The sequence below is a fragment of the Somniosus microcephalus genome, chromosome 3 (assembly GCF_052327205.1).
Source record: "Somniosus microcephalus isolate GS21.2 chromosome 3, FLI_Smic_1.0, whole genome shotgun sequence".
Lineage (NCBI taxonomy): Eukaryota > Metazoa > Chordata > Chondrichthyes > Squaliformes > Somniosidae > Somniosus > Somniosus microcephalus.
Window position 1 is genome coordinate 47,814,105 of NC_140989.1, and position 25,539 is coordinate 47,839,643.

The following is a 25,539-nucleotide window of genomic DNA, read 5'->3' on the forward strand; positions in this document are numbered from 1 at the left end:
TCGCATCGAAACTTATAAAATTCTAACAGGACTAGACAGACTAGATGCTGGAAGGATGTTCCCGATGGTCGGGGAGTCCAGAACCAGGGGTCACAGTCTAAGGATAAGGGGTAAGCCATTTAGGACAGAGATGAGGAGGAATTTCTTCACCCAGAGAGTGGTGAACCTGTGGAATTCTCTGCCACAGAAGGCAGTAGAGACCAATTCATTAAATATATTCAAGAAGGAGTTGCATATATTTCTTAAGGCTAAAGGGATCAAGGGATATGGGGAGAAAGCAGGGACCGGGTACTGAATTTGGATGATCAGCCATGATCTCATTGAATGGCGGAGGAAGCTCGAGGGGCTGAATGGCCTACTCCTGCTCCTATCTTGTTTCTATGTTTCATCGAAATAGTGGAAGGGGATCTTTTACATCCACCTGAGAGAATAGACGGGGCCTCGGTTTGGCGTCTCATCCGAAAGATGGCACCTCCAACAGTGCAGCACTCCCTCAGCACTGCACTGGAGTGTCAGCCTAGATTTTTTTGTGTGCTGGAGAAGTCTCTGGAGTGAGTACTAGTGAACCCACCACCTTTCCGACTCAGAGACCAGGGTGTCTTACCAACTGAGCCACCGGCTGAAACGCTGAATAAGAGAGAGGGTTATGCGGATAAGAGTTGGAGGAGGCTGGAGTGGAGCATAACAGGGACTGGTCGGAACGTAGAGCCTGTTTTCCCGTGCTGTACATCCTGTGTTAAAAAGATGAGGTGGTGTTTGGCGGTGATGATGGGGGATTGGAACGGACCCGCTTCCGGCCATGACGTCAGGCAGTGTGAGTCAGTGCCTTGGCCGTTTGTTGTGAGGGAGCCGTGTGTGTGCCCCAGAGCCAGACAGGCGAGCGGAGAGACGGGGCTGTTGAAGCACCCACCATCGTCACTACCTCACACAATATGTAAGCGGGCCACACCACCAGCAACAGCAGCCGTTTAAACCGTCGACTTTATTAAAAAAAACACAATTGCGACTCATTTGAAATAAGCAGAGCAGGCAGCGAGGCGAAACTTTGTAACCAGGGGGAGAGAGAGAGGAGAGACTGGTCGAGCAGGCCGCGGACACACACCACAGGTTTCCAGAGGCTTCACCCACACTTCTCGTCCAACATTTTGCCCATTTATTTACCCATTTATTTTCCGGAGGAGGATAGGAAGAGCAAAAATCCTGATTAAATGCGGTTCGGGCCCAAGATGATGCCAGTAAGTTTAAAAATAATATATATATATGTCAGAATAATTGTTAAATGTAACTAGTAATATGTTATTTGTTGATTTATTCTCTGTTATAATTCTCCAGGAGAATTTTTTTTGTATGTTGTAACTGAGCAAACTTTTTTTTTTAAGTTGCAACTTCTCAATTGTTGTGTACAGTGTGTCGCCATTTGAAGATTTTTTTTCCTCTTAACATGATACTGTAGCAAATAGTGGAAAAATGATTTAAGTAAGTACGCAAACGAATCCCACAATTTTTCTTTGGAATTTTGTGTTTTTCGTCTGTCATTCCGTAAATTATTAAAATAACGCGACTTGCGTTAAAACATTTGATTTAAAGCAAGCTAGTTAGTACTTTAGGCATCATGCTGTATCAAACTAATGTAGCATTTCTAATGGAATGTCGTTTTTGTTTTCGTAGTCCAAATTTTGGAAAGAAAATCTGTTTGTAAACTGCAATAATTAGATCTCCAACCCCTTTACTGTACAAGCATACGTTTTAAATGTGGTTCTGATTATGTTACTATATGCATAGCCCTTGATCTTGCTATGATTTTTGTATGAAAACGTTTGGATTATCAAAATAACTAACACATGTATGTAATTTATAAATCATCTATGAAAGGATCAACCCTTTTTAAAAAAAAAAATCAGACGTTGAATTATTATTAGTGTTAACATCCTATTTTGTGTCTATTTTGTTTAAACATTGTATATATTAATATCTGGGCTACTTACTGGCTTAAAGGAATTACTGTGAGGGGCAAAATTGCCATTGGTAGAGATGGTCAAAAACACAGGGTTGATTTAACGATTGACTAGGTCAGTACCCTTGTCCTACATTTACTTTAACTATTCAGAAAAACATGGTGGCAGCAATGAAGGCTAAACAGCTTTCTGGGGACTAACTTATGATTTGACTACTTTTAGTATCGATCTCTACAGGAAGATTTTACTTGTCAACATGCTCGATATACGTGCAATGCACCTACAGAGTTAAAAGTTGGGATGCATTTGCATTGAAAGTTTAGTTTCCGTGCATGGTGGCTTTGGCTTGGCACAGATGCTAAACTTGCAACGTAAATCCAGAGTCAGGGCCCAAAGTGACTCTGGAGCGGAGTGGTGTGAGATTTTCCAGAAAGGTTACTGTGGTTTCTAATCCACTGCTTGTCTTAGACACCACATGGATTATAAATTCAGTGCAGTGTCAAACCTAATTTATTGGGTGGGGGACTTCCTGGACACCTTGTAAACCTGGTTTAACTTGATCTAAATATTGAGAATACAGATTCCTCCCTCTCAGCTGTTTTGATCATTTTAAATATCTAACTGCTGGGGGAGAACTCTGATCTGCTGTCTTGAGATCAATAGCTGTAGTGTAAGTGTTATAGACCCATGGCAGTGCGTGCTAAATCATTGAGGAGACCCACAGAAATTGCTAAAATGGAAGTACAAGGTGCAGCTGGAATGAATTTGCATCTGTGGCGCCTGCTATGATTTGTTATGTTGGGTTCGCTGGCTTCAGAAATTCAGCTTAATCAGCATTCACTAAAAAAAAAATGAAATTGGTTTATTGTGACTTCTTATTTTGCTGTATGTATGATGGAAAATGGAAGCTGAAGCATCCAAATTGTATCGTTACAGGCCAATAAATGTTCTACACCAGTGCTATCCACTAATGTAACTGACACATACAGTTCCAACAGAATTTTAAAAATAAAATTAATGACATAAAAGAGAAAGAGCCCTTTTAATTTTATTACATGTGTGTTTACCTAAAGTGGAAATCCTGATGATGTTGAGATTGTTTAAAATGTCAATTTAAGATCTGCAAGAGCAACTTGTGTGCCAAAATAAAAACACTAGCCACTTATTTTTGGTTTCTATTTCAAGAATACTGTGAATAAAGAAATGGCTTTTGCTTCCATAATTTAAGCTGTTCTGTTTTACTGTTACTTTTCTATTTGGCACTTCAGATTATAATCTTTACCAGACATTATTCTAAATATGCCAGTCATTTATAAAAGATGTTGCAAGTGGGGGTGATTCTATTCTGTTTTTGGCAACTTTTTTGACGACAGCAGCAGGTGTCATTGTGGACATTGATAAATGAAAAATCCACATGAGCTGGTCATACAATTTGAACTAAAGTGCATTTGTGCCATATGATGTGCGCTTAGGATTTTGTTTTTTGTTGCAGTGCATGTTACAGGGAATGGAGTGCCTTCTATATATTAAAGACTAGATAATGTCTGTCTTCTGAAAGCTGAATGGATTGCCATGTTACTGTTTTTATAGCAATAATATGTTGACATTGTGGAGTTGGAGAATTTTCTGTAAGTTGTATCTATATCCTGTGAAATCGCACTTTTGACCCACTGTTCAGGCTTATTTACTGCAAAGTTAGTGTCCGTGATTACTAATCTTGGAATAATGTAAGTGACAAACTTACACTAGTGTGTTTAGTTCCAGCAGTCTCAGTACTAAATATAGTTTAATTATAAGAACATAGTTCTGAGGAAAGGCTATTTATCCATTCTGCTCACTCCATTGTCTAGCTCCTTTCTCAGGTCCTGATCAAATTTTTAAAAGCTATCTTCTACTGCACATTGATATTCCCTATTTACTATTAAATCAGCAAATATACTCATTAGTTATGTATCCAACAAGAACTGTGACCATTCGTTAGTATCCTTTGCTTTCTATTAGTTTGCCGATTTACTGCCTCCTCATATCAAGTGGTCGTTTGTGATGCCCTTCATCAGCAACCTTTCAATTTTAATTGAACCTCTGTTTTCTGGTCTCTGTCAACATTCTAAAAGTTTGTTTGGCCCAGTGGCTCAGCAAGTTTATCCAATGAGTACTTGAGAGTGACTCGTATCAGTCAAACTGTACCCCAACTAGAATGAGTCTCCTTTCTGCCATTATTGTGATATTTTGGCCTTGATTTTCAGTGTGCCGTGAGGCAGGCTTTTAGGCGTGCGGGGGGCTAAAATCTCGAATTCGGGGGTCCCGACACCATCCCGCCCAAAACCTGCCTCCACGTAAGTTTCAAAGGAGGCAGGTACCTGCCCCGCACTGGGATCCGCCGACCCAAGGCGGGAAGGGATTAGTGCCAATTAACTGCCTGTTCGTTAACGGGCAGTTTTTAGCCTAATCCCTATTTTGAAGGGTGTAGTGTGGGATTTCCGATGGCTCCAAACCACGCTAGGTTAGAGCAGGCGGGCCGTTGGGCTGAAGGACTTGGAGGGGTCGAGATGTCAGTGTTCAGGTGAGTGATGGGTGCATAAGTGCCAAGGTAAGTGTGTTTGGTGTGCCTAAAGTGTGTAAAGAAGTTTAAATTACCTGTACTTACCTTTACAGCCTTTCTTCCTGTAGGCTTCGGGAGTCCATCATTCAGCCGGCACTGAAAGCAGAATGGCAGCGAGCTGTCAAAAGTGACAGCCTGCAGCTTTCAGTGCTGGCGAGAGTTCTAACTGAGTCTGCGTAGAAGGACTCAGGCTAGAAGTAAGACTGTCAGTGTTTGACAGCTTCAAACAGCTGTGAAACACTGATATTTCATTTGTCAACACGTCTTGACAGATGAAATTTCAGTCTGTGACGTCACCTGTTGCCGGGTGGCCCTTAATTGGCCCGCTGAGCCCGCTGGGCAGGCTCAACAAGGTCAATCAAGTGAAAATCGCGTGGATTGGCTGGACGTCGATGGAGGCGGGACTAAAACCCGAAAGTTGTAGTCCCGCCTCCTTCCCGACTTCTGAATGAAAATCCAGTCCTTTGTGTGTGAAAAGAAAAACTACTATGATCATGTCAAGTCTCTCGAAGTGGAACAGTAGCTAGGTTGCTAGTTTCTTAGCTGAGATGAGATTTAAAATTCAACCAGTAAGGGAAAAGTCAGCACAAAATCTCCAACACCTGATTGGATTAATGCAGATTTTTGCTGAGGAACGAACCAGCTGAGGCGAGCCTGGGAAGAGAAATTGGCGCACAGGTCTGTAGAGCAACAGTATGATTTTTTATGTAAGAGATTGTACAAGAAGGAAACTACGAGTAGTTTTAGAATGTCATGGATAATTAAGAGGTTAGAAACTCTAAGAATAATGTAAAAAATTAAAGAATAAGAGAAGAGGTGGGATAAGAAAAAAAATTCAAAAAAGAACAATAAAGTACTTTACAGATATATCAGTAAAAAGAGAATTGCTAAAAGTGAGGTGGGATCCCCGAGAGGAGAGGATTGCCAATTTGTCGATGATCAGAAATAAGTATTTACTAAGTACTATGCATCTGTCTCGTCTCTATTGAAGAAAAGTGACATGAATCAATCATTCATGAAAGAAAGACTTCTGAAATAATACTGAGCGGCCTGCGGGTGGCGCTGTCCAGGGAGAGTATAAATACTCGGGCATGGGCCCAGCTTGCGCAGGACATTCTTAACAGGAACCAGTGAAGGACACAACTAGACCTCCATGTTGTAAAACAGTTGATTAAAGCTTTGTTTAACGCTTAGACCAAGTGCCTAGTAGTATTCTTACGTCAAAAAGTATATCTGGAAATGTGCTGAATCCTGAAGTGGTTGAGAGTGAGGTGAATGATATTAAATGGATAAATGGAAAATTTTGGTTAAGTTAGTTAGACTAAAGGAAGACAAAGCATCGGAGCCCAATAGGATATATCTTGGGATCCGAAGGCAGACGAGGGAGGAAGTTGCTGAGGCCCTAGAAATTATATTTCAAAACTCTATTGAGTGTGGAGGATTGGAGACTGGCCACCATAGTACCCATTTTTAAAAAGGGAGACAGAGTTAACCTGGGTGATTACAGACCAGGTCGACAGAGCAGCAGTGATACCCGCCCTGCTGTATGCTTCAGAGACATGGACCATGTACAGGAGGTACTACCAACACTACCTCAGCAAGATCCTGCAAATTCATTGGCAGGATAGGCGCACCAACGCTCAGGCCAACATCCCCAGCATCGAAGCTTTGACCACGCTTGGTCAGCTCCGATGGACGGGTCACATCGTCCGCATGCCCAATACGAGACTCCCAAAACAAGCGCTCTACTTGGAGCTCTGGCATGGCAAGAGAGCCCCAGGTGGGCAGAGGAAACACTTCAAGGACACCCTCAAAGCCTCCTTGAAAAAGTGCAACATCCCCACTGACACCTGGGAATCCCTGGCCCAAGACTGCACAAAGTGGAGGAGAAGCATCCGAGAAGGCGCCGAACACCTTGAGTATCTTCGCCGGGAGCAAGCGGAAGCCAAGCGCAAGGAGCGCACTTCAACCCAAGCACCCCACTCACCGTCTGCCCCACCTGCGACAGAGACTGTAGGTCCCACATTGGACTCCTCAGTCACCTGAGAATTCATTTTTAATGTGGAAGCAAGTCATCCTCAGTTCCGAGGGACTGCCTAAGAGAAGAAGAAGAGTTTAACATCTGTAGTAGGGGAAATGTTAATCTCTAAGGATGAAATTACCATGTATATCTAGATAAATAGAAAATAGTTTGAAATAGCCAGCATGGATTTCAAAAGGGTTGGCTTTGCTTGACCAACCTCAGATTTCTTGAGTATGTGACAGACATGGTAGATGGAAATGCAGTGATGTAGTGTACATGGACGTCAGTAAAGCCTTTGACAAGGTACCACATGGGAGATTATTAGAGAAAATTAAGGAATATGGAATTAGGAGGAGGAGAGCAAACTGGATTAAAAATTGGTTTGAAGGGAGAAAAGAAAATAGGATTTTAAGGGCAATTTTTCAGAGTGTTTGGAAGTGGGTTGTTGTGTCCCACAGGGTTCAGATCTGGAGCCACTTCTGTTCACTGTACATCAATGATTTGGATACAGGCCGAAATGGAGTGGTGTTGAAATTTGCAGATGCTATCAAAATAGGAAGCATAATTAATTCTTTAGAAGACCAAAGAAGCTTCAAAGGTGGGGGAATGGACTAAAAAGTGGCAGATGGAATTCATTTTCATTAAGTCTGAGGTGATGAATTTTAATTAAAAAAGCACATCAGTAATTATACTGTGAATAGTAGTAGGCTCGGTGCTGTGGAACAGCAGAGGGATTGGGGTACAGGTTCATAGGACATTAAAAGCAGCACCTCGGGTTGATAAGACTGTAAAAAAAAAAAAAGCTAATGGAATTTTAGGTTTTATCACGAGATACAGAATATAAATACAAGACGTAATGATTGCGCCTATATAAAACTTTAAGACGTCAGTTCGAGTACTGTGTGCAGTATTGGGCTCCATACTATAGGGAGGATATTATAGATTTAAAAGGAGTACAACACATTCACTAGGTTACTGCCTGGTATGAGGTAATACAAATATGAAGAGAGACTTGGAAATAACTGGGGCCTTTTTGTTAGAACATGGCAAATTATGGGCTAATATGATAGAAGTGTTTAGGATTATGGGAGGATGAGTGGGTAGATCAAAGCAGACTGTTTCCAGTAGTTGAGGGGTCTAGATCAAGGTTCCATAGACACAAGATTAAATGCAAGATATTTAGAACAGAGGGCAAAAAAATCCAGAGTTGTGAGGCTGTGGAATTCAGTTCTAGGGTTAGTAGTTGAGGCAGAATCTATGTCAATGTTCAAGATTAGATTGGATAGGTAGATGAAGGAAAAATGATTTAAGGAATATAGAATGGGATGGGTAATGGTGATTAAAACTATTTGCTTGCGTGGAGGGAAAATGATGACCTGTACTGGTTGGGTTGCATGTCCTGTTTCTGTGTTGTAATGTGTATATATATTTCTGAGACCCAAGTTCAAATCTCAAAATCTGACTAGTGCTTGAAAGGTAGGATAGCTAGCTGGGTTCAAAAGGAGGAAGAGCAAGTGTCTCTGTTCAAAGTTCCTCTCCCCTCGTCCCTTTCCAAGGATTGTTTGGATTTTTATGATCCTTACCAAGCAGGATAATCTGGGAGCATGTGCTTAACTTAGTCAAGTCTAAAATGATTGGTGTTCTTTTTATGAGAGGAGGAAAATCAGAATTGATGTTTCATGTACTGCAAAATGTTGATAACATCTAATGAATTAACTCTAGTAGTACTATGATCAAAAAATTAACTTGATGTACAAATCTGAGCACTTCACATTTGTTAGCTGCTACTGCATCAAGTCTCCAATCCACACTGACTGCAAGATTCAGATGTAACAGGGCTTCTGGCTACCATAGAAGTGCGGCGTGTTTAGGTGGAGTTATACCACTGCCATCTTCGTGAATCATTCTGTTGCTGCTGCCTATTCGGGTGCTGAAAAGTGCTCTGCTCTGGAGTATTCTCGAGCATTTTATGAAACAAAAACTGAGGCATGACAAAGTTGTTTAAAAAGAAAAGGAAACAAAAGTTTGTTGTCCTGAGCACATGGACAACAGGCTTCTGCAGTTAAGAGTACAGTGATGATAGCATTAGTAGCTAATCATTTGAGAAATTAATTATAATTGACATGAGTAAAGGCTTGTTGAATGAACTTGGTATGAAACTAGAAGGATGAGTCACACACGCTAGTATAGTAACTACACACATTTTGCTCGTTTGCTCAGGCAAATGTACAGAAAGCTGGTTACATTGTGTTGGACACTTATGAATAAGCTACAACCGAGGTAGAAAAAAAGCAGTGATATCTACTTTAGTATAAGCCCATTTGTCCAATTTCTCTTACATGGTTTGTTGTTATTTCAGATTTCCAGCATCCGGAGTATTTTGCTATTATATCAGTATTTTCTTGTTACCTTGGTGATCATTTGTCAGTGTGGTATCGCGACATCGTTGGAAACTCAGGAATTTGTGAGCTATAGTCAAATATATTGCTATATATGGCTCTGAATTTTGTCGCTGGGTATCAAGAATATGGGATGTTAACCTTATGTTATTCCAGTGTTAGTCATTGAATATTCAGTTCAGATCTTTCGGCTGTCCAGACATTTTGTTGTCCAAATAGACAAGTTATACAACTTGTATACAAAAAGGGCTCCACTCCTATACCAAAAATTGATTTGCATGTGTTGCACCTGTTGCAGCAGCAGCAGCCTTGATGTCTATCAGTTTCATTTCATAATACTTTCAGAAATCCTTTTCTCTTCCCCTTCTAATGTCTATAATTCTCTAAATCAGAGTGATTCGGTGAGCTACTCCCAGACCTCTGGTTGTACGGCTAACAAAATGAGGCATGATTACTGAAGTGGGGCATGGTGAACATTTTATCTGAATTTACATTGTTATAGAAAAATAAATTGTAATCTGACATTCCTTTGGGTCGTGTAACAAATTCTGCTTTTTGTGTAAGGTTATTAGTTGCCAAAGCAACACTCGAAATTTTGAAGTAACAAACTTATCCTTGCAATTCTTCCACAGAGGAATAAAAGATGATTGTAGAGTTAATCTGATTGGCGGAGTGAAGAGGGATGCAAAATAACTTTGCCTAGAAGTAAAACCTGCAGTAAAGTGACCACTCGGCTAAAGCGTTAAAAATCAGTTTGCCTTGTTATCTCAGCAGCTGAATTTGCAGGATTTTCTTGTTCTCGGGAGGGGGTGTGGTTGGGAGAAAGAGAAATGCCAAAGGGGTTTGATCACCTGGATTATTTTATATAGATATGGGCCATACAATCTGCTCTTAATTCAGATGCTGAGTTTGAATTTTTAGCACTAAATTCCCACTGTGCTCTTTATTTAATTTAAATTATTGCATAGTTCAAATATTTTAGCACAAAACTGACTGAATTATCAGGAGTATACACTGTATATAGTGGAGGAACCCAAGTACTGTGGTTTGGAAACCTATGTTCAAAAAAGATCGGACGCTCTTGTATCTAGGTATCGCGTTCTAAATTAATGGAAAGAAGCTGAATAAGTTATTTATTATTAAAATATTGTCAGTTACACTGAAAATATTCTTTGAATTTTGGTGAAATGTATAGTGTAGAACTATGCAAATTTTGTATTATTCTTTATTGAATAAAGAGTATAGCGACTTTACTCCTGACAGTTTGAAAACTGGCTTGCTTGATCCAAAGCTACTTTACTCGACACTTTTAAAACTGGGTTGCTTGATCCCAAGCGGTTTCGAGGTGTTTATAACTTTTTTGTTTTCCAATACAATTTGCCAGTGACACTGCTGATTTTGTTCCCATGAGTAAAACTTGGCAAAAGCTCATCTGTTTGTTAAACCATTAAATAGTTTAAATAACTGGCATTCCACTATGTATGATGAGACCTTGATAATACTGTATGCGGAGTTTCTTGACAAAAGGTGCAATGTGCAATATAAGCCTTGTTGTGAAATGGGAGTAAAGTGTGCGTCTTCTACTTTGGGTACTGTACCTCAGTTTGATCATTTTATTGTACCACGGTTCTGAGAAAGTGTTTCGGGTCACTGTGATTAATTTACTTTTCAAGATGTATATAACTATACATAAGTTTTATAAATTGCAGGGGAAGCATCTTGGTGTTTTGGGAGTAGGAGAGGAAGCAGGGTGTGTGATGTTTGCTAAGTGTTTTATTTGTATTCGGCCAGATAGAATTCCCTGTACATTGCTTCTGGCCTTGGTATGGTTTGTTAACATATTTGCAACTGTTCAAAAATTTATTTCCAAAATTGCTATAATGCCTGAGAATTCGATATCTGGGCTCTTACTGATCAAATTTATATGGCGTTAATAGGTGCCTGAACTGAAATAGGATGAACTTTTTTTTCTAGCTTATACTCAACGTATACACGTCTTGTATTGTCTTTCAGTACAGTAGTTAATGTGGTAGTATAAAATTTGTACAAGAATAACAGCTTAGTCATAATCTGTATTAAGATGCTTAAGCATTGCCTAACTACTCTGGGTATCAATAGCTTGTATGCAGTGTTGCGTTGGCTTGTACGCAATTTTGCATTGGCAGTACTGTGGGTTGATGGCCATTTTCCTCGGTTTTTAAGAACATACTGGGCTTTTCGTTTTTCATTTCCTACCTTATTTGGGAAAGGGAGAAACAATCAAAGCCTGTATAACATCACCACTCCAGTAGAAGGAAGTTCAGCTTCAGTTTGGGATACAGTTTGAAATAAAGGCTTTCCTGTGGCTGAGCACAGTGATCCTGCAATTGTTCACCCAAGTACATTATTTCTTATCATAACCCCACCTACAAAACATCACTTCCTGTTTTCTTACCAGCTGTGTGTTTGTTCATGTGAACAGTAAACTTGGGAGATCAGTCTTGGGAGAAGGTAACTGAGTTAATCACTAGGTAAATGAACAACTTTTTAATGAAAGTTGAATCTGTTGTATCAAATTTTTATGAATTAAGATATGGTTGTGTGTGTATAGTGGAATGGATTTTAACTCTTCAAACCAAATTGAAATGATTTGCAAATCAATATATACATGATGCCTATTGTGCAGTAAATAATTACTGCAAATACTGTGTATTCAGATTCCAAGGGCGAATGCAACCTGTGCCCTGATCTCTTCAGTTAAAATGTGTGGTTGTGTTGTGTGTACAGCCATTAAAGTCTCTTCAGTAAAATACTGCACTGCTTCTGAGACGTATCTTGTTTCTGAGACGTATCTTGTAATGGAAGTGTACAAAAACAAATGTTTATTCGAAGCCAGCAACAAGAGGTTAATGTCATGAATGAAAATAAATGAATACAAAAGGGAATCCCAAAGAGTGGAAGTGAGTCAAAAGTTAAGGGAGAAGTAAAAAAAATCCACGAGGTTGTTCTTTGGTTCGGTGTTTCACCAGACTTTTAGTTGGCTCTTTCAACTTTTGTTTTGAAAACTGATACAAACCTGATAAATTTCCTCAATCTCAGATTGGAGACACACATCTGAAGGTTTTTTAATGTATTGAAATTAGTTTAATAATGAAGAATTACATTTTTAGCTAATAAATTAAACATCTTCGTGGCTAAATTTCAAAATATTAGCTTTTGTGGTAAAGTTAAACTAATTTTGACCATAATGAGATTTACCAAGATGGAAATGTTAAGTATTTTATTATGTGCCATGGGATCTTTGACATCCACCAAAACCACTCGAAACAAGCACATCATATTTTTTTGTAAATTATTGAGGTCATGGACCAAGGCTTATAAGGTTGAAAAGGGTATACAAGGCAAATCAAGAATCAGACTTTAGGTGGCACCAAGTTTATGTACAATTACGTATCTTAGTCAGGTATTGTATGCAAAGTGTCTGCCATTCCTACAGGGATGTATGTCGATGTAGGATAGTCTTTTAACTATTTCCCCATTGTAATATAATTTGGTTCCACCTTGCTGCTGAGAGAGCAGCATAGTCATGACAAAGTTGTGTCCAGGGTGGCTTTTTTCATCTTGTGTGGAGATTGCTGCTGTTTGTGGTACAGTAGCAGGGCTGAGATTAGGAATTGGGCTGCATGGGGGAATTGGACCTACAGTGTATCCCACAACTGCCATGCAAAGTTTTTTTCCCTTCATAGTTATGCAGCATATTCAAATTAAATGTAACCTCTTTTCATTTAGAATTTTCACCTGAAAGTGAGAGTCTTGCTGCATATATGGAACTCGCTACCACAGGGAGTAGTTGAGGCAAATAGTATAGATGTATTTAAGGGGAGGCCAGATAAGCATATGAAGGAGAAGGAAATAGAGGGTAATGCTGACAGAGTTAGATGAGGAAAGACTGGAGGAGGTTCGAGTGGAGCATGAACGCCAGCATTGACTGGGCTGAATGGCCTGTTTCTGTGCCGTATATCTATGTAATCCTATGTACAGGAAACTTTTTTATACGGGACCGGCGTGGTGCCGGTTTATCAAAGTCCGGATTACAGAAAGGTATAGTAAAAGGTACGAGAGCCCCGTACACGGCCACAGATCCAGGCATCCCTGTTGCATAGCAACAGGTGCAGGAACCCCGGTTACACGGCCACAGATCCAGGAACGGCCACTAATCTGAAGTAAAACTTACCTGAACCTACTCCTGAATTTTGCCGGTTAACAGATTTCCGGTTATTTAGGTGCTGGTAAATCGAGAGTTTCCTGTAACTGTAATATATTCACAGAATAGCAAGGGCAGTTGGTCTATGTAGGCAAAATACTAACGCAATGGGCCAAAATTTGCGGTCGGAGGCGTACCTCTGGACCCGGGGGAAAAAAAATACGAACGTACCTGCTGGCGCCCGGGCATCGGAGTCTTCGGGTCCTGGGCCTGCAGGCGTACGCCTGCATAAAGGCCCACGCATCCCAGGGATGCAGGCGGTTTGGAAGTGTCCCTGGGATCATGTGGGCCAGGTTAACCAATTAGAAAGAGGGATTCCTCATAAGTTTACGGGGATTCCATTTACAAATGAAATTCCCATAAGCTTATGAGAAATCTCCAAATAAATAAATAAATAACACAACTGAAATAAAAATTATGGTCCTATGTTCAAAATTAATTAAAAGTCCCTTTTAACCAAGCATTTAAAATAAAATAATTTTAAACATTTTAATCTGGGCCAACATTTTACATGTTTTTGTATGTTTTAATCATTAAATTTTTTTTAATTTAACACTTATTTTAACCCTTATGCTGGTAAAAGCAGGCCTTTTACCAGGCCTGAGGGTTTTGTGGGCAGTAGTTGGGCAACTCCGTTCCACCAATTTTGGGCGCATGCAGACGATCTGTTGAGGCGACCCGTGACATCGCAAGTTCTGGGTTTTCGCGCATGCGGAACTTGCGGGGCCATTCTGAGGGCTTACGATGGCGTACTCTGTGCGTATGCCGTCATCGGCCCCGCAAAATCCAGGCCATTATTAAAAATATCTGAAAATTGTGATGGAGCGATGAAGTGTTGACACACTCAGCTGAAAATGGTTGCACTACTTTTCTATTTAAAAGAAGTAATAATGTTAAGTACACCCTCCCCCAAAATAGAGGCTGATCATTTTGAACTCTAACTTAAGAGCAGCTAAAAGCCTAAGCTGCCAAATAGCCACAACAATTTAGTGGGTTTTAAGTGATGAGTTCAGCAATGGAATTTGTACAATCATAGTCAGTATACTTGGGGAGAATATTCTACATGTGGTTTTACACTGGTCCTTGTTTAGTTCGGATCACGAGAGACCTGTAGCCTTTGGCTGCCTCCTGGGTTTATACTGCTAAATATGGATCTCTTATCCTAGTGGATAATCAATTGCTTTAAACTGCAGCAGCTGTTATGTAGATATACAAAGGCAGATATTTTATGCTTGGCAAGATCCCACAAACATCAGTGAATGTCCAGTTAATCTATTTTTTTTTAGTGTTATTTAAGGTAGGGATGTTGGCCACACCACCTGGGATGATTCCCTGCAGTTCTTCAAATAGTGCTATGGGATCTTTGACATCCACCAAAATCGTTGGAACAGGCAAATACAAACTTCGGCTTAATGCCTCGTCCAAGCACCTCGGAGAAGGCAGCTCTCCTTCAGCACTGCACTAGATTGTCATCCCAGATTGTGTGCTCAAGTCCCGGAGTAGGCCTTGAATCTACAGTCTTCAGGCGCTGAAATCAGCATGCTGACACGTGAGCCAAGGTTCTGAAGAAAATTTCTGCTTTTGGGTTGCATTTTTTGTGAAGAATATGCATATTAAATAGAAAACTGGTATTCCTTTCAATAGGAAGAGTGATTCAATATGACGAGGATAGTAGCAGACTTCAGGAGGATATCGAGAGATTGGCGAAATGTGAAGGCACATGGCAGATGGAATTTAATGCAGAGTAGTGTGAAGTGATGCATTTTGAGAAGAAGAATGAGGTGAAGCAATATAAGGTAAATGGTACAAAGCGGGTGCAGGAACAAAGAGACCTGAGGAGTACGTACTCAAATCTTTGAAGGTGGCAGGACGAGTTGATAAAGCTGTTTTTTTTAAATGCACATGCTATTCTTGGCCTTATAAATAGAGGCATAGAGTACAAAAGCAAGGTATGCTAAATATTTATAAATCACTGGTTAGGCCTCAGCTCGAGTATTGTGTCCAGTTCTGGGAACCACATTTTAGGCAGTATGTTAAGGCCTTGGAGAGGGTGCAGAGGAAATTTGCTGGAATGATACCAGGGGTGAGGGACCGTTATGTGAAAGGTCATCGACCTGAAATGTTAACTCTTTGTGTTTCTCTCTCCACAGTTGTTGCCTGACCTGCTGAGTGTTTCCAGCGTTTACTATTCTTATTTCCAATTTGTTTAAACTCACCTGCCTGTATGTATCCTGCCCTGCAATAAGTCTCTCTCACCCATCACTCCCATCCTTGCTTACCTATACAACCTATCCCCCCATGTATTGAATTTAAAATCCTTGTCCTCTTCTACAAATCCCCAATGGCTGTATTTCACCCAGTCTCGGGTAGCTCCTCCAGCCTTGCGTCCTCTCCAGTAGCCTTTGGTCACTTAGGGAGTCTACTTCCAGAGGTGGCACAGCATGACTTTACATACAGATTCTCTTCGGTCTGTTTTTCCTGGATGTATTGAGGCTTTGTGCTATCAGGATGATGATCTTCAGCTGCCTGGCCTCACCAGTCAATCACAAATAGTGGAATCCACCACCCAACATGCAATGATTACTTAGGTCAATGAAACTTTAGAAGCAAAAGTAATGTAAGCATATGTATTTGAATTGACCAGTTGAGTTGGATTAAATTTTAGACATTTCTAACTTTTAGAAGTCAAAAAATGAATGAAAATGGTTTGGGATTTTAAAATGGGCTAATTCTGACTTCCAAACTTTGCGATTGCAGGACGAGATAAGATGGACAATTTGTGGTTGGGGCTGGGGTGCAGTAAATGAAAAAGCTTCAGTAGGATGTGTGCCCATTTCAAAGCTTTTGATGTAAATTATTCAAATTGCTTAAATTAAAACTTGTCTGGCCATTAATGTGTTGCTAGATGACATTTAGATACTGCTAGATGAGCTTGTGAATCGGATCATTTTAAAATTTGGATACTTTGTTTCAAAGAGACAGAAACTGATCACATACTTGATTTGTTACTTGCAGCAAATTGCACTTTTGTGTGGTGCAGAATTGATAAAATATTGGCCCAGAATTTCCTGCAATGGCAATATCGGTGATGTACACCGACCGTACATTTAGCTGTCTAATGCACTATTCCTACCGTCAATAACTTCCTCCATATTTTCCTATGTTTCTAATTCGAATAGGCCGCAGCAAGCATGGTGGCGAATCAGAAGCGTCGAGGCCATTTTTTCCCCATCAATGTGACAAATACATTTAATTTGCTCGCTGGAAGTACTCAGCCTCTCCTCCTCCAGAAGGTGATCGGGCTTGACCAGCTGCTTGTCTTTGATATAATTCAAACACATTCCTGAAGCGGCATGAAAGCTGGCTTGAATGCAGGAAATCGTGATCGCTATTGATTTTAATGGGGTGGAGCTTTGATAATTAACTTCTTGCTGATTTTGGCAAGGGTATTGGCGGAATGCCCCAGGAAACTATGGAGTTAATGACGCATTTCACATAAGAACATCAGAAATAGGCGCAGGAGTAGGCCATACGGCCCCTTGAGCCTGCTCTGCCATTCAATAAGATCATGGCTGATCATCGACCGCAACTCCACTTTCCCGCCCGATCTCCATGTCCCTTGATTCCCCTAGAGTCCAAAAATCTAACTCAGCCTTGAATATACTCAAAGACTCAGCATCCACAGCCCTCTGGGGCAAAGAATTCCAAAGATTCACAACCCTCTGAGTGAAGAAATTCCTCCTCATCTCGGTCTTAAATGGCCTACCCCTTATCCTGAGACTATGCCCCCTAGTTCTAGACACCCCAGCCAGGGGAAACAATCTCTCAGTATCTACCCAGGTCCCTCTGTCCCTGCACACTCTTTAAAACTGTGCCATTAAGTGCATATTGCCTCTCCCTGTTCCTTCTGCCAAAATGCATCACCTCACACTTAACTGTATTAAATTCCATCTGCCACTTGTCTGCACATTCTGCTAGCCTTTTTATGTCCTGCTGCAGTCGATTGGTATCATCCTCACTGCCACGCCCCCCAAGTTTGGTGTTATCGGTAAATTTAGAAATTTCCAATATCCAGGGCTAAGGCTCCTCCATCACTACATCCTGGGTCCCCATACCTTCCTGACTCGCGGTCACACTACTTAACCTGAAGGGTGTGACTGCCTCCTGGAACAAAGTGTCCAGGTAACTCGCCCCCTCCCAGATGTATTGCAATGTCTGCTGCTCGAACTCCAGCTCAACAACTCTGAGCCGAAGTTCCTCGAGTTGCAGACACTTACTGCAGATGTGGTTGCTCGGGATCGCGATGCTCTCCACAAACTCCCACATGCTGCAGTTATGGCACACCATCTGCCCTGCCATCTCTAACCTTGTTTTTTTTAAATTAATTCATTAGTTAAAGCTTTTATTCAAACGATATTTTAGTTTTATTGTTTGATTATTTTATCTAGTTTGTTAATTTAGTAAGTACTAGCAAGTTACAGTTTCTCAGCTCTTCATTTAACCCCCTTCCCCAACTTGAGAGCAAAAAAAAGCTCTCATACTCACCAACCAATCACCTACCTGCTCTCCTGTGATGTCACTCTGATTTTGTTGTTTTTGAATCTGAGCCTAGCCGCTGCTTTAATTCAGGTCCGCTCTCGGGCCGCTCTTTAGCCTCTCGCCGCTGCTGCTGCTTGAATTCAGGTCCGCTCTTCGGTCGATCTTTATCCTCTTGCTGCTGACGCTGCATTAATTCGGGTCCGCTCTCGGGCCGCTCTTTAGCCTCTCGCTGCTGACGCTGCATTAATTCGGGGCCGCTCTTTAGCCTCTCGCTGCTGACGCTGCATTAATTCGGGTCCGCTCTCGGGCCACTCTTTATCCTCTCGCCGCTGTCACTTACAACATAATTTCATCTTTCTTTTCTGCAGTTCAAGAGTCCCAAGGAAGATCTGGGTCAATCTATTGTGGTCTGTGCCGATCTGTTTTTGCCCATTGCTGTACTGTGCCCCACATTAAGCAGCATTGTGCTCCACAGTTTGAGACTACTGCTCTAATTGAAATAAATTTTGGAACAGTGTCAATCTAATTCCACAGCACAAAACTGTTCATAGTTTGGCACTAATTGGTGTGATGGGCTCTTCCAAAGCTGATTATCCAGCATGTTATCAGGGGAGAAATAAAAACAGCTCGCACTCTACAGCTGGCTTTGTTGTTCCTGACCTTTTGAATACTTTATATAGACGTTAGGTGCCAAAAGTGGAAAAATGTTCAGTTCTTCAGCTCTGAAATCCTGCATCTTGACAGGACCACCATCAAAAGAGCCTTCTCTGTAGATGTTTGCCCACCTCAGCAACTTTTAGATGTTGATTTTGCTAATGCATTTAAGTGTGTGTGTGTTTTATATATTGTTGCAACAAAGAGTAGTGCATCTATTTTAGATTCAATGATTTTAGATGAAATGATTTCATTTCATTATCGACAGATGAGAACTTTGGCATTTACTCCATGATGGTGTAAAAATTAGTGAACCTTATTTGAAATCGGATGCCGAATATCAAGAAAATAAAAGATTTACAAAGGTTTTTTTCTAGAAATCCATAACATTGTTTCTGTTGGGAACTAAGTAAATTGATCTATGGGAAATTCTGTGTGCAGATTTCTTGGGTTCATATCCAATTTGGCTTAAAACTTGTCACTCTGGCATTCATTAATGAGTTCTTCAAACAATGCAATGTTCAGTCCAGTTCCCGAAATTGATAAAATGGGTTTGTTATAGGCTACAGTACTTGGTCAAAATAAACAGGGCAGTATGAAGAGATAAGGAAGGTGTGTGCAAACAGTAAGATCATACTGTTGTCCATTAGAAATCACTTACAGGCGTGGCTATGGCGATACCATTTTAGCCACATGCACTAATTTTAGAAGAAAACACCGTGCACGTAAATGTACATCATGTGTATATATTTATGTAACAAATATCTACAACCATTGAGTGTGAGATTTGCAGTCTTTCTCTTTCACCAAAGTTTGGAATTCTGGCATAAATGTTAGTGCAGCTTCCAGGTTTTCGTCCAGCAGTCAAGCTCCACGAGAGCAGTTAGGCAACCACGGTCAACAAATGAGGTAAGAGACAGTGTCAAGCTAAAGGAAAAAGTTTACACAAATACAAGGGAAAGTGGAATCCAGCAGATTGGATAAAAAAACAACAAAGGGATATGAAGAAAGTAATAAGAGGTGCAAAAAGGGAGTATGAAAAACTTGAAAGAGATATCAAACCAAACAGTAAAAGTTTTTGTAAATAAAAATGTGGGGCCATTAAAGACAAATGCAAGCGATACTACAATGGTTTAATAAGGAAATGGCAGACTTTTTGAAATTAATAATTTGAATCCATTTTCACAGTCATGGGAAGAGGACAAAATAGCAGTGTTAAAAGGAAACCTAAAAAGTCAAGGGGAGGAACTCAGTGAATTTAATACAAGCACAAAAATAGTAATGGTGAAAATATTGAGATTAAAGAAAGGCAGATCTCCAAATCATGTTGGTTTCCACCCTAGGGCATTAAAAGAAATTGGTGGGGGAATTGCAGATGCATTAATCATTATTTTCCAAACCCCTCTAGATTCAGAAATTGTGCCTTTTCGATCAGAAAATTGCAAATATCACTCCATTATTTAAGAAAGGAGGGAGAATCCAGGAAGGTACAGACTTGTCAGTTTAACTTCAGCTGTGGGAAGTTACTGGAATCTATCATCGGGGACAGAGTGACCGAGCAGAACGAGTATGAGCTGATCAGAGTTGAAATGGATTTGTGAAGGGTCTGATTAATCTAGTAGCATGGTTTGAAGGGTCTGATTAATCTAGTAGAATTGTTTGAGGATGCTACGACCAGGGTAGACAGGGGATGTCTCTGGATGTTGTCTCTATGGATTTACAAAAGCCATCTGCTAAGGTGTCACATAAGAGGTTATTAGCAAAATTAATAGCCCATGGAATTGCAGATCATCTTGTGTCATGGGTTGAGCGGTAGGAGACCGAGAATAGGGTTAAAGGGAATGGTGGGATGTGAGAAGTGCTGTTCTCCAGGGATCTGTACTGGGGCTTTAGCTTTTTACACCATGTATATCAATGACTTGGATGAAGGAATAGAGAGTTGTACATCCAAGTTTGCAGATGATACTAAGTTGGGAGATCCAGTAAGTTATGTAGATGGGAGCTGTAAGGTCCAAAATGTCATAGACAGAAAGTGGGTAAAACGATGGCAGATGGAGTTCAGTGTGGGGAACTGCGAGGTCATCCACTTTGGATCCAAGAACGGCAATACCGAATATTTTCTGAATGTGACTAGGAACTGAGGGAGCAATGGGATTTAGGTGTCCTTATACGCAAATCGCTGAAAGCTAGTGCACAGATACAAAAAAAGTAATCAGAAAGGCTAATGCAAATGTTGGCCTTAATCTCAAAGGGGGTTGGAATGCAAAGGGGAGGAAATGATGCTTCGGTTGTACCATGCCTTGGTTAGACTCCGCCTAGAGCACTACGTTCAGTTTCGGGCACCGCAGCTCAGGTTCCTGTTCTATTTATTAAAAAAATATGCAGTGAAGCCAGGCCTTAAAATTCTCTGTATATGTGCCCAGCACCGTCTGTGCTACAATTTTACCTGAATTTCCTGCAGAGCACATGACGTCGTCACCCGCATGATTTTCCTCAGGTGGGAATGTTTGGGAGTTATATCCGGGGTGGAGGGGAAGGGAGCAATAGTTCAGCGTGTGTATACATTTCAGATTGCTAACTGCAGGAAACTTTGTATTATCCGGAGGTTAACTGTCCGGAATGCTCGACCCACCGGCAAAAATCAGGAGCCGTTTCGTTAGGTTTTTTTTCTTTTCGTTGCTTTTTTCTCTTCGTTGCTTTTTTCTCAACAGTCAAGCTCTGCAAGGTCTCGCTGAAACTGTTGCTAAGCTACAGAGATGCCTACAAGGTACGGCTGACTGTTTAGAAGCTGTTGCTAAGCAACAGGGTTGCCAGATACGGAGCTCAAAATCTCCATATGTTTCAACATTAGCGCTGGTTTGTCCGGCAGTTTTGATGGGACGGCAACAGCTCGGTCCCGTCGGTGCCGGATAGCATAATATTATAAAAGAGTTGGTCTGTCTGTCCGCTATACACTCAAAAGTTATAGTGTACCTACACGCATGTTATATCAAAAGAAACCTTATCATTAGGAGAGTCTAATAGGCGTATTTACTTTTTGGTCAGACAAAAATTGTTCGGACAGTATACAAAAAACGTTCAAAAAAGGACAAAATCCGCTCATTAGCGGTTGACCAATCCGCTCATTAGCGTAGAGTGACGTGAACTTTGACCAATCCTACCGCTCATTAACGTTGAGTGACGTGATGGTTGACCAATTGGGGGGCGTTTGTGGGCGGGGCCTAATCGTTGAAACTGCCGAGCGGGAGCTGAGCTGAGGTGAGTGGCGGCCATTAAACACCTGCCGGGCCTCAAGCTCAAAAAATGGTAATGGAGGTGAGGAAATTGTTGATTCATTGGTATTGACACATTAAATATAGATTTCCAGCAAAAAAAAAAAGTTGGTTTTAAAAGAAAAAAAAATCCATTTGCAAAGGGGACTCGGGCTTTACCCCCCTCGGCGGTGGATGAGCTGCCTGCAGGCCTCAGGCCTCGAAGCCTTGATCTCTCCTCGCCAGCCACGCCTGAGCTAGGCACCGCCCATCCCGCTGGGCCCGGTTCCAAACCAGTGGCCTGCGATCGCTGCCATCTTGGTGCGGGCGGGTCGGAGCAGAGCGTAGCCATCGCCGCCATCTTGGTAAAGGTGGGCGGGGCGGAGCCTAGCGGGAGGTGAGTTGGATTCACTTGTCCCGTTCCTCGGCTCCGTTTGTGGCCGGGGACTCGGGGGCTTCCCCCCCCCCCCCCCCACCTCGGCCCGGTCCCGGGGATCGGCTCCGTTTGCGGCCAGGGACTTGGGCTTTCCCCCCCTCGGCCCGGTCCCGGGGCTCGGCTCCGTTTGCACCCGTGGGCTGGGGACTCGGCCTTTCCCCCCCTTGGCCTGGTCCTGGGGCTCGGCTCCATTTGTGGCCAGAGGGGAGGGAGGGAGGGAGACGGGAGGGAGAGAGAGTGGGGAGGGAGGGAGAGAGAGGGTGAGGGAGGGAAAGAGTGACTGGGTGGGAGAGGGAGTGAGAGCTTGCCGCCTTCCTTCGCAGGGGTCCATCGGCCCAGGCCTGAGACGCTCCTTCCCCACCTCTCCAGGCTAATCCCGAACTAAATCCAGCAGAGTCTCTCTCTCTCTCTCTCTCTCTCTCTTCTCCCCCCCCCCCCCAGTCTCTCTCTCTTCCCCCCAGTCTCTCTCTCTTCCCCCCCCAGTCTCTCTCTCTCTCTTCTCCCTCCCCCCCCCCAAGTGTCTGTCTGTCTCTCTCTCTCCCCCAGTCTCTGTCTCTCTCTCCCCCCCTGTCTCTGTCTCCCCCCCGTCTCTGTCTCTCTCTCTCTCTCTCTCTCTCTTCTTTTCCCCCCCCCCCCCCAGTGTCTGTCTGTCTCTTCTCTCCCCCCCCCAGTGTCTGTCTCTCTCTCCCCCCCCAGTGTCTGTCTCTCTCTCCCCCCCCCCAGTGTCTGTCTCTCTCTCCCTCCCCCTGCCTCTCTCTTCTCCCCCGTCTCTCTCTCTCTTCCCCCTCTCTCTCTCTCTCTCTCTCTCTCCCCCCCATCTCTCTCTCCTCCCCCTCAGTCTCTCTCTCTCTCTCTCTCTCTCTCTCTCTCTCTCTTCCCCCCCCAGTCTCTCTCTCTCTCTTCCCCCAGTCTCTCTCTCTCTCTTCCCCCAGTCTCTCTCTCTCTCTTTCCCCCAGTCTCTCTCTCTCTCTCTCTCTCTCTCTCTCTTTTCCCCCCCCCCAGTGTCTGTCTGTCTCTCTCTTCCCCCCCAGTGTCTGTCTCTCTCTCTTCCCCCCCCCCCCCAGTGTCTGTCTCTCTCTCCCTCCCCCCGTCTCTCTCTCTCTCTCTCCCTCCCCCCGTCTCTCTCTCTCTCTCTTTCCCCCTTAGTCTCTCTCTCTCTCTCTCTCTCTCTCTCTCTCTCTCTCCCCCCGTCCCTCTCTACTCCCCCCAGTCTCTCTCTCAGTTCAGTTCAGTTCAGTTCAGTTCAAATGCTTTATTGGCATGAAAGTTTACAGAGAACCATATTGCCAAAGCTTACATAGCAAAAAGGTACAGTTTTCCAACATTCTGTAGGTGTCAATCGATTTGACATTTGTTGGGTACATACAATATTACTTTTAAACAATATTAATTTTAAACAGTCTTTCTACTTCATTTGGTACGTTCAATATTAATTTTAAACAGTCTTAATTTTAAACAGTCCTCAGGTTGTGACATGTTGTTACATATTTGGCCCCAAGGTATGGTCTGTCTCCTTCTCCCAGGACTAATCTCAATTTTGACAGGTCATCCAATTCCTTGAAATCTGGGGTTGTTTGGCTTAGCTTGTTGAATAATATGTTTCTTGATGTGTTGAATTTTTCGCATTTTAGGAGGAAATGCATTTCTGTTTCAACCTCGCCGGCCAGACATTGATCGCATATTCTATTCTCTCTAGGCTGCCAGGATTTCTTGTATCTGCCTTTTTCAATTTCCAGTTGGTGGTCGCTTAGTCTGTACCTGGTGAGGGTCTGTCTCTGTTTTGTGTCTCTGATGGTCGTGAGGTAGTCTGCCAGTTTATATTCTCTTTTTAAGGCCCGGTAACATTCTAATCTGCTTTGGCTTTCGGTTATTTTGTTCCAATGTTCCAGGTAGGTTTCTTTGCATTGTTTAATGATTTGGTTCACTCGGATTGGTGTTTGGACGGCTGTGTTGGTCTGGGGCTGGTCAAGGTCCGGCTGAGTACTTAGTTTCAGTAGCAGCTGACTCAGGGGACTCTTTTCTGGGTTTAGCTCTTGGGTCTGAAAGGCTTTGAAATGAAGGGTGTCTGGGGAGCTAGATTTGAGGTGATTTAGGAAGTTTAGTGCTCGTTTTTGGATGTTTATTATCAGTGGGTATCTGCCTAGTTCGGCTCTGCATGCATTTGTTGGCGTTTTTCTTTGGGTGCGAAGGATGCTTCGGCAGAATTCTGCATGTAGGGCTTCTATTGTGTGTTTTTCCCATTTAGTGTAGCTTTGGTGATTTAGCGGGCCCCATACTTCACTACCGTACAGTGCAATGGGCAGGATTATGCTGTCAAATATTTTGAGCCAGATTTTGATTGGGATTTGGATGTTGTAGAATTTTCTTTTTATTGCATATAGGGCTCTTCGGGCTTTTTCTTTTAGTGCATTCACTGCTATGCTGAAGCTCCCTGATGCTGTAATAGTTAGACCAAGGTAGGTGTAGCTCATAGTGTGTCCTATAGCGGTATCACTGAGGGTAAACTGGTATTTGTTTTCCTGACATCTGGGTCTTTTCTGAAAAATCATGATGTTGGTTTTCTTTAGATTTACTGTTAGAGCCCAATTTTGGCAGTATTTGTCGAGTAGGTCTAGTTGTTGCTGTAATCCCTGTTCTGTGGGAGACAGCAGAACCAGGTCGTCCGCATAGAACAGGGACTTCACTTCTCCATCCAGGAGACGGAGACCTGGTGACTCGCTTTGCTCCAGCATGTCTGCTAATTCATTTATGTATATGTTGAACAGGGTCGGGCTCAAATTGCAGCCCTGCCGGACGCCTCTTCTCTGGGTGAAGAAATCGGTGCGTTTGTCTCCAATTTTGACCCCGCATTTGTTTTTCAGATACATTGATTTAATAAGGTCATAGACTTTGCCCCCTATTCCACACTGAAGAAGTTTATAATAGAGCCCTTCGTGCCATATAGAGTCAAAGGCTTTCTTGAAGTCGATGAAACAGGCGAATATTTTCCCATTTTTTGTTTGGTGTTTGTTTTTCAATGAGGGTGTGAAGGGTATAGATATGGTCGGCGGTGCGGTGTTTTGGAAGAAAGCCTATTTGGTTTTTTCTGAGGATATTATGCCCTCAAAAAAGCCTCGGCACCGCCGGGCACTCCAGCTAGTCATAACATAATTCGGTTCAATACATACAATAATTGAAAAGGGGAAAGTCAATAAAGGTGGGGGGGGGGCGGGGGTGGAAAAAAGCAAATTTCAGTGAAAGAAAGGGGAACTAGCTCAGCTAGATTGTCAAGAAAAATTGGCGGGTAAGGCAATGGGCAAGCAATGAGAAACTTTCAAACAGGACATTATTAAGAAACACACTAGGCATAATCCAATAAGAGGTGAAAAGATTCTAGAATCATGCAGCACAGAAGAAGCCAATTCAGTCCTTTTGAAAGAGCTACCCAACTAGTCCAC

At 42.3% G+C, this 25,539-nt stretch overlaps 1 protein-coding gene across 3 annotated transcripts in view; it reads left to right on the plus strand.

The window, feature by feature from the left end:
- Nucleotides 1-706: 706 nt before the first annotated feature.
- LOC147121025 (apoptosis-stimulating of p53 protein 2-like) overlaps nt 707-25,539 on the plus strand; it is a 117,822-nt gene continuing 92,989 nt past the window's right edge. For 2 of the 3 annotated variants that reach the window (XM_085980326.1, XM_085980329.1), the window contains exon 1: nt 707-1,235. In XM_085980326.1, the coding sequence (XP_085836452.1) occupies nt 1,209-1,235 (27 nt within the window). In that variant the 5' untranslated portion in view covers nt 707-1,208. The remainder of the gene's footprint in view (nt 1,236-25,539) is intronic. The other variant, XM_085980327.1, reaches the window with a different exon arrangement.